The sequence below is a fragment of the Urocitellus parryii genome, chromosome 12, assembly GCF_045843805.1.
Source record: "Urocitellus parryii isolate mUroPar1 chromosome 12, mUroPar1.hap1, whole genome shotgun sequence".
Lineage (NCBI taxonomy): Eukaryota > Metazoa > Chordata > Mammalia > Rodentia > Sciuridae > Urocitellus > Urocitellus parryii.
The window spans coordinates 32,163,133-32,172,508 of record NC_135542.1 but is presented as its reverse complement, the minus strand read 5'-3'; the positions used below and the strand labels follow the sequence as shown (position 1 = coordinate 32,172,508).

The 9,376-nt window shown below is 61.4% G+C and overlaps 1 protein-coding gene across 7 annotated transcripts in view; it reads left to right on the top strand.

The window, feature by feature from the left end:
* Myt1l (myelin transcription factor 1 like) overlaps positions 1-9,376 on the top strand; it is a 136,616-nt gene that overhangs the window by 117,195 nt on the left and 10,045 nt on the right. For all 7 annotated transcript variants that reach the window (XM_077791849.1, XM_077791848.1, XM_077791847.1 and 4 more), the window contains one exon: positions 8,523-8,614. In XM_077791849.1, coding sequence (XP_077647975.1) covers positions 8,523-8,614 — 92 coding nt within the window. The remainder of the gene's footprint in view (positions 1-8,522; positions 8,615-9,376) is intronic.

Below are 9,376 nucleotides of genomic sequence, written 5' to 3'. Positions count from 1 at the left end.
GCAGAGCCCCCAGGCCACACCTGAGTGTGGGGGACAGGAAGGAGGAGGGTGCAGGTGTGCAGGGCAGATCCCCCAGGCCCCACCTGAGTGTGGGGGACAGGAAGGTGAGGGTGCAGGTGTGCAGGGCAGATCCCCCAGGCCCCACCTGAGTGTGGGGGACAGGAAGGAGAGGGTGCAGGTGTGCAGGGCAGAGCCCCCAGGCCCCACCTGAGTGTGGGGGACAGGAAGGAGGAGGGTGCAGGTGTGCAGGGCAGAGCCCCCAGGCCCCACCTGAGTGTGGGGGACAGGAAGGAGAGGGTGCAGGTGTGCAGGGCAGATCCCCCAGGCCCCACCTGAGTGTGGGGGACAGGAAGGAGGAGGGTGCAGGTGTGCAGGGCAGAGCCCCCAGGCCCCACCTGAGTGTGGGGGACAGGAAGGTGAGGGTGCAGGTGTGCAGGGCAGATCCCCCAGGCCCCACCTGAGTGTGGGGGACAGGAAGGAGGAGGGTGCAGGTGTGCAGGGCAGATCCCCCAGGCCCCACCTGAGTGTGGGGGACAGGAAGGAGAGGGTGCAGGTGTGCAGGGCAGATCCCCCAGGCCCCACCTGAGTGTGGGGGACAGGAAGGAGGAGGGTGTAGGTGTGCAGGGCAGAGCCCCCAGGCCCCACCTGAGTGTGGGGGACAGGAAGGAGAGGGTGCAGGTGTGCAGGGCAGATCCCCCAGGCCCCACCTGAGTGTGGGGGACAGGAAGGAGGAGGGTGCAGGTGTGCAGGGCAGATCCCCCAGGCCCCACCTGAGTGTGGGGGACAGGAAGGAGGAGGGTGCAGGTGTGCAGGGCAGAGCCCCCAGGCCCCACCTGAGTGTGGGGGACAGGAAGGTGAGGGTGCAGGTGTGCAGGGCAGATCCCCCAGGCCCCACCTGAGTGTGGGGGACAGGAAGGAGGAGGGTGCAGGTGTGCAGGGCAGAGCCCCCAGGCCCCACCTGAGTGTGGGGGACAGGAAGGAGAGGGTGCAGGTGTGCAGGGCAGATCCCCCAGGCCCCACCTGAGTGTGGGGGACAGGAAGGAGGAGGGTGCAGGTGTGCAGGGCAGAGCCCCCAGGTCCCACCTGAGTGTGGGGGACAGGAAGGAGAGGGTGCAGGTGTGCAGGGCAGAGCCCCCAGGCCCCACCTGAGTGTGGGGGACAGGAAGGAGCGGGTGCAGGTGTGCAGGGCAGATCCCCCAGGTCAGACCTGAGTGTGGGGGACAGGAAGGAGCGGGTGCAGGTGTGCAGGGCAGACCCCCCAGGCCCCACCTGAGTGTGGGGGACAGGTAGGAGGAGGGTGCAGGTGTGCAGGGCAGAGCCCCCAGGCCCCACCTGAGTGTGGGGGACAGGAAGGAGAGGGTGCAGGTGTGCAGGGCAGAGCCCTCAGGCCCCACCTGATTGTGGGGGACAGGAAGGAGGAGGGTGCAGGTGTGCAGGGCAGAGCCCCCAGGCCCCACCTGAGTGTAGGGGACAGGAAGGAGCGGGTGCAGGTGTGCAGGGCAGAGCCCCCAGGCCCCACCTGAGTGTGGGGGACAGGAAGGAGAGGGTGCAGGTGTGCAGGGCAGAGCCCTCAGGCCCCACCTGAGTGTGGGGGACAGGTAGGAGGAGGGTGCAGGTGTGCAGGGCAGAGCTCCCAGGTCCCACCTGAGTGTGGGGGACAGGAAGGAGAGGGTGCAGGTGTGCAGGGCAGACCCCCCAGGCCCCACCTGAGTGTGGGGGACAGGTAGGAGGAGGGTGCAGGTGTGCAGGGCAGAGCCCCCAGGCCCCACCTGAGTGTGGGGGACAGGAAGGAGCGGGTGCAGGTGTGCAGGGCAGAGCCCTCAGGCCCCACCTGAGTGTGGGGGACAGGAAGGAGGAGGGTGCAGGTGTGCAGGGCAGAGCCCCCAGGCCCCACCTGAGTGTAGGGGACAGGAAGGAGCGGGTGCAGGTGTGCAGGGCAGAGCCCCCAGGCCCCACCTGAGTGTGGGGGACAGGACGGAGAGGGTGCAGGTGTGCAGGGCAGAGCCCTCAGGCCCCACCTGAGTGTGGGGGACAGGAAGGAGGAGGGTGCAGGGGTCACTGCAAGGAACTTCATCCTCCACCCAGGCCAGGCCAGGCCAGGCCAGACTGAATCCTTTGGGGCCACCAGCAGCCCAGAGACTCTTGGGCAGGTGCCGACACTGCCGCCAGGGGCAGCAGTTCTTTCTGGGCAAACCTCTTTCAAACTGTCTTCCAACTAACCAGGCCAGACCCATGGGGTGTTCACAACAGTCCCGCTGACGGCAGAAACCCACAGCCCTCAGGAAGGCCATCGCAGCAACGATGGGGCTCAGAGCTGTCCAGGTCTACCTGGCTCTTTCTGGAGCCCTGTGTGGACAGGTGCTGGCCAGTTCTTCCTGGGCCACAGCAAAAGCCTTAAGAAGGTGCCCGTGGGGAGCCTCTCCAAACCCTCCCTCTCAGTGGAGGGCCCCTCCATGGCACATGTTATACACAGCAGCCAGACCCCAGAGAGCACACAGCAGCTGGTCCCGTGAAGCAGTGAGGCTGTGGGGGCTTGGGGCTCCAGCAGGCACAGGCTGTGGCGTGACTTGCTGCTCTCCCAGTCCCTGACCTGGCCACGCCACAGATGCACCTACAGGCCAGTGGGTGGGAGAGGCCTTGGGACCCAGGCCGCCTCTGCCCCGTGGCATGGCCGAGCTGTCTTCTCCATGGCTTGAGGGCTCCCTGTCTGGCCCAGAATTTTGGAGGGGAAAACCCTGCAAGTTTTGGATCCTGGGAGGAGAAGGATTGCACGGCATCCTCCACACCGAGGCAGGGTTGGAATTTCACCAGCTCAGGAGTTTCCCTTCTGCCTGCTTCTGAACGTTCCCCTGCGGGGAAGCAAATTCTAGTGAGAACCTGGATGCCCAGCACGGGTGAGGTTGGCTAGCTGTGCATCGATGTTTTTTTATTGACAAAACACTCCTGGTCATCTCCAGGAAGTTACAGATTAAGATAGATCTACAACCCAGGTAAGAGGATGCTATCCTAACCCTGCTCTCTTTCTGGCATGGTGGTGGTGTGTGCAGAGCATCTCATAGATGGAGTGGTTTCAGGAAAGAATGCTGCATTATCACTGGTGAAACATGGACCATCAGAGAAACAGCATCATCAGGGTGCACTGGGCACAAAGGGGCTGCCTGCCTCCAGGGTGTTTGTGTCCACAGTGGGCTGGTGCAGGCTTGGCCTCCAACCAAATCTGTCCTCATCCTCAGGCACCTCCTATGTGTTCAGTGAACCCAAATTTCCAGAGCAACTTGGCTGCTCTCTGGGGTCACAGCACCTCCTGTCTTGCTAACCACACCCCTCCACGCTCTTCTTGCTTAGCAAATGTCCACTAAAGCTCTCACAGCCCCCTTTGAGCGAGGTCCTGATGAAACATGGGGCCTCCAGACCTCCCTGTGAGCCCTAAAGCGCTGGCTGGAAGCTGCACTTGAATTCCTGCCCTGGGCGCCTCATACCAGACGTCTGGGCTGGGCAGTGGAGCAGCGTGTTAACCAGACCTCCCGGCTCTGAGATTCCAAATCCAAGATCCAAGGCCGCCGGTCTAGAGGGAGACGGGTCGGAAGGTGGGAGCGGGCCTGCTCCTCAGCGCTGGGGACCTGGCTCGCCTTCCCCGGCGGCAGGATTCCTAGGAGGATTCCCGGACACCGCCAGGCGCCCCACCCGCCGGCTGCGAGACAGAGTGCAGGGAAGGCGAGTCGCCACCAGGTGGCAGTGCGTCCGCGGGGACCCCGCCAGGCCCCGGGTCCGCCAGGCCCGGGCCTGGGACTCACTTCCAAATTTGACCCGCAGGGCGATGAGCTCACTGGATCGGAATGGAAGGCCCAGCGGAGCGTGTTTCAGCACCGCGCCTCGCTCGGTGCGCTGTCTTCCTAATTTAGCTTCCCGTACTCTCGCTGGAGCGGTTCCAGGATGCCTCTGGGCCACTCCCCCTGGCGGATGATGGCCTCGCAGCCGAGAGCAGCCCCTGCTCGTCGGGTGTGGACTGGGAACAGCTCCCAGGTCTGGCGGGCCGCAGCGGCACCTGCGGGAAGCTGGCTGCACCCCCGCGCCTGCCGGCACTGCGCGCTCCTCCCCCGGGGTGGTCAGCAGCGAGCTCATTCATCACACGGCCAGCAGAGTCCCAGGGGAGGAGACGCCCAGTGTGCATCACTATTTCAATGCACTTCACGAGGACCTTTTAAAGTCAGGAAGAAGCGTGCCTTTGAAGATGGGGAGATGGGGAGAGAGGGGCACCCCAGAGCAGCTCTGCCGCAGCCTCACCGCGTTCCAGGTGCTGAGGACCACAGCCGGAGGCAGGGGCAGTGAGGCACTGGTTCATCTGCTCTTTAGCGAGTAGACCCTGGGATGACAGGGGTGCTGCTGCTGCGGAGGCACCCAGAGTGGGAGGCCCGTAGCGGAGGCCCCAAGCACCTGGTCTGCCTCTCACGGAGCACTCAGGACCTGAGGCTCAGACTCTCTGGGTGATGCCCAGGCCCTGCTCACTTGGGTCACTGGAGGAGGCGGCCATGGTGAGAGGCGGGGCAACAGGCTTTCCTGAGCCAAGTTCAGAAGGGCAGCTGTCCTCATTCCAGGGCCTCTCCGCAGCTGCCCTAGCTGCTGCACTTCCTCCTGAAAGACCTTGGGGGAAACTTGCTGGTCCCCGAGCAGGCCGCCCCACTCCCCAGGCTGTTTGCCACGGGCTTCTCCACTGGGACCTAATAGGACATGAAAGGAGAGTCGGACTGGGTGCTCAGGAAGGGTCCTCTCTCCCCCGGTGGGGAAAGCTTTTGGAGACGCCAGGGTTAGGTTCCTGGTCTGAGAAGTGCCAACTCGGGGTCTGTCCAACTTGATCAAGTGCCCTGTCCCTTGTGGCTAGCACGTAATGTGTGGCACACATGGTTCCTTAGGTCCACCTCTTCCCTCAGCATCACCACGGAGGCCTCCAGACCTCAGTCCATCTGTCATCTGTCCATGGTGATCGACACATTGCCCCAACCCGGGCTTCTCTCCACACAACCTATTGTCTCACTGTGTCCCGGGCGTCAGCCAGGACAATGCACATGGAGGGTGATGAGGACAGCGCTGGCCCTGCTTGGAGGAGCTGAGAGCTTCACACGGAGAGTCCTTGAGGAAGCAAACACTCCATCCAGTGCCAAGAGGTAGCAGGAAGGACAGCAAGACGTGGACATCCAGGCTGTTGGAGAGAGCAGTTGGGAGGACCCGGCGCCAGGGTCGCCCACCCTGGGCCCAGCCAGGCTCTGAGAGCCATAGCCACGTAGTCCAGCCAGCAGAGGGGCTTCGGCTCCAACATGTGACATCCCGGGAAGCCGGGCTGCGGCTGCCAGGCTCACAGGGCTGTGATCCTCCAGAGCTGCACCCACACTGACGCCTGACACCTGCCTTTGCTATTATTCAGGGTCCTTTCTCTGTGCTCAGTCTTTGAAATATCACCATGAGGTAGGGGTTTGATTACTTTTTCATTCTCATTTGACAAATGAAAACACCAAATCTCTGAGAGGCCAGGTCATGGGTGGGTGAAAGGCCCAGGGCCCATCTCAGCTTAATCTGAAGGTTCTAGGTTCTAAATAATGAGACTCCCCAAGAGTACAGAACTGACCAGAGGGGAGCCTGGCTGTGGGCACTCCTGTGAACAGGGTGCTGCCTGGGTGGACAATCTGCTGAGACTCATCCTGCAGCAGGGTTGCTTTGAATCTGCAGTGTGGACACCATACAGGTCTGGCCTCAAGGGTCTCACCTGGGCAGGGACTCCTTGAAGAGGAAGAGCAGAGAGGGCTTCCACGGAGGCGGGGCTCAAGAAAGATTCTCACAAAAACTTGAAGAAAAAATTAGGTCATGTTGTTTCCATTGTGTGACCTGCAGCTGGACTAAGACCCGTGCTGCAGGCACTCCTGCCCCTCCAGTCCTGCAGGTACAGCAAGGCCTGGGCTGCTGCCCGGGTCAGGAGGCCGCAGGGGCCTGGAAGGGGGAGGAGACAGGATGGTGGCTGCCGGCAGGACAAGCAAAGGAAGACAGATGCGTGATAAGCGCTGAGGAAGCTGGACAGGCCAGGGCTGGATGGTGGAGTCCCGAAGGGAGCATCAGGGGCACTCACCAACACACTCCAGTGTGCAGAACGACAGACCAACAGAGTCCTGGGAAGGACCCAGAGAGGTCTCTGGGCAGCACCCCAGGTGCTGGACGCCATGTTCAGGGAGGCCTCAGAAACAGCTTAGCTCTCCAGGGCCCTTTTCAGGGGGCGGGGCTAAGCTGGACAAGGTCCCACAGCCCAGCCAAGGAATACCCCCAGGCCTCAGGGTGGTGACAGGAGGCATAACCTACAGAGAAGGTGAGTCCTACCACCCTGGGGCTGCTCAGCTGGGCTCCATGCCCGTCCCTGTCTCCACTCTCTGCAGCTCCCTGTCCTGCTCAGGGCCACCCCTAGACAGGCTGCAGGGAGCTGAGCGAGGCTGGCGAGGCCCACAGCTGGAGTAGGACCATCTGAGCCTTCAGTGGAGCTCCCTGGGGCCATTCGGGCAGGCTGCTGGCTCTCCCCTCCAGCCCTGAGGCTGTCTCTACCCCTGGCACTGCAGAGTCGGCCTTGAACTTCTGAGTCCAGGTGCAGTCCTCTGCAGGCACTGGTCCTCGGGCAGCCTGCACCTGCCCCAGCTCAGGGCCTCTGAGCACTAACCCAGCACAACTCGGATCCAGAGGCACACATTCTCTGACACTGTGATGAGAGCCCCTGTTCCCGGCGCTGGCCTGGCCTGCAGAGACAGGGCAGAGCAGTGACAGAGCCCGTCCTGCTCCTCACACCTCCCACCGCCGCTTCTGTTCTACCTTGTTTTCTTTGCAAGTGAGTAGAAATATCAGCTGGTGTCACACCCATGGTGGGACTTGGGGGAAGGCTGTCCCGTCAGACCCTGGGGTCGAACACCCTGGAGCCTGGCCACTTGGTCTTGTGGCCGAGGTTCTTTGGGGCTGTTGCACCAGCCCAGGTGCTCAGGAGTCACAGAAAAGAAGCCCTCCTCGTGGCTCGGGGCACTGGAAGCTCAAGGTCGGGGCACTGGAAGCTCAAGGTCGGGGCACTGGCAATCTCCCTGTCTGGTGAGTCCCCATTTCTGGTTCACAGATGGTGGCTCTGCGCCCTCACAGGGTTGGAGGGTGAGGGAGCTCTCTGGGCCCCGTTCCTGAGGACACGAGTCCCAATGGAGGCTCCACTCTCACATCCTGGTCACCCCCTGCAGGCTCCACCTGATGACACCTTGGCCTTGAGGTGAAGGTGCGAATCCAGGGAACACAAACATCCCGCTGTCAGCACTGAGGAGTGAGGGCTTTGTGGATATGTTGATGTAGCTGTAAGCTCCAAGTGTCCTATCAAAAAGACAATGTAGGCCTGCACAGGGAAGAGAGAGTGAGAATGTGCTGATATCTCCCTGGAAAACTTTGTGAGAGGGGGTGTTTAGAAATCCTCATCATACTCATGCAGGCACTGAGAGATCCCATCTTCTGAGACTCCACCGAGTGCCAGGTGGAGAACCGGAGATGCCCCCACACACCGTCACCACACTTACCCACAGGACCACCTGACGTGGCAGACAGGCAAAAATTGAAAATTACCTGTGCATAGATACTGCTACGGATGTATATGGACGTGACATATAAAGTACTGTACTATGAAATGCTTCACCTCACTCTATGTTCAATGCCAAGTGGACCCTGACCAGGAAGCCCATGGAGGAGGGGAGACAAATGGAGGCAGGTGGGAGGAGGCCAGGCCTGAGATGCTCTGGGAGAAGGCTCCACCCAGAGGACACGTTTCCCCCGCAAACACACAGCAAGCAGGGAGCCAGCCAAGGCCCCCATGCCTGTCGATTCCATTGAGACGGGCAGCCATGCCCAGGGCCAGCTGGCCTGCCTCCAGATACAAGCACTTCAGCTGGTGGAAAGTCGGCAGTGGGCAGGTTGGGGCTGCCCAGTGCAGATCAGAAGGTGGCCCTGCTGTTCTGCAGCTGGGCTCTGCCCAGGTGAGCTGTTGGGAAGCGAGAGGGTGGGGCTGAAGTGGGCTGCCCCCCGAGGCTGAGGGCAGGTGCAGAGGTCACGCAGCTGCTGTGTCTGCCTCTGTGTGTTTGACCAAAGGTGAGATTTAACCTTGGTAGGAGTTTGGTGCTTTCTATAATAAAGACCTCTTTTAGACAAGTTACTCAATTCTGAAAGTTCCTCTAAAAGGTGCTCTGTGAGGAGCGCGTGTCCCCTTCTCAGGGGCCCTGCTGGGAGACCTCACTCAGAGGCCACAGTGACCGTGTTTCACAACCACCTAACAGTAGGCGCGAGTCGACCCGGCCAGCACCCTCCCTCGTCCCTGGTTGTACTGGTGATCATCCTCCACAGTGGTCATTTTGTTCTTGAAGACTTGCGGGCAGCCAGGCTGATAAAACCCGGCCATGTGCCTGCCTGCCTGTCTGCACGGCTCGGGCTCCGTGGAGCCCGTGGCTAACGGCCATCTCTTGTCTTGTCCACAGCCTGTCAGGATGCCCGCGGGCGACATCAGCCATGAAGAAGGCCAAGCTGTCTGGAGATCAGATGCTGACCATCAAGCAGCGTGCCAGCAATGGTAACCACATCCGTCCCTCCCTCCCTCTCTCGGCAAAAGCTGGCTTCGTGTCTTACAGCTTTGTGTCCCCTGACTTCACTGGTTGGGACCGCTGACCCCAGGAGCAGAGGTGGTGCCAGCCCCCGGGTCTCTCGCACTGGGCTGCCTGCCTCCTGGGTCCCAGGCTCTGGCTTTCCTGCCTCTACCTCAGACCCTCCACCCTGAGCCTCCCACCAGAGCAGGCTTGGGGACACTCAGGGCCTGACATCGGTGACACAGCTCTGCCGACACTTCCCCTTCCTCAGCATGCTCATGCCTGATTTCCTTGACTCCAGCTGCAAAATCCATTTCCTTTCAAGTGTTTCTGTTGCTGCTGACCCGCCTCAGTGCACACAGGTTTGCCAAGGAAATCAGAGTTCTCAGGAGGGTGGGGGCGAGAACGGAGCCACACAGCCTGGAGCCCTGGAAAACTCAGATCCCGCCTTGCGCACTTGCCTGCATACAAAATTCATCTTCTGTCTCCATCTCAGTGCTCCTGCAGCCTCCAGGTCTTGTGGGCATCACAGACCAGAGAAGCAGCCTGTGGCCTGGGGGCAGGTCCCCAGCCCAAGGAAGCAGGACATCCATCCTCCTGTCTCACCCACCCACTGAGAACAGGGCTCCTCTGGTGGCCTTCTCAGTGCCACCCTTCTGTGCCCGGCTTCTCATTGGTGATACTGCTGTGTCAGCTGGCCCCAAATGTTGAGTGGATGAGCTGCCAAGAGCCAGAGGTGGCAGTGGCCC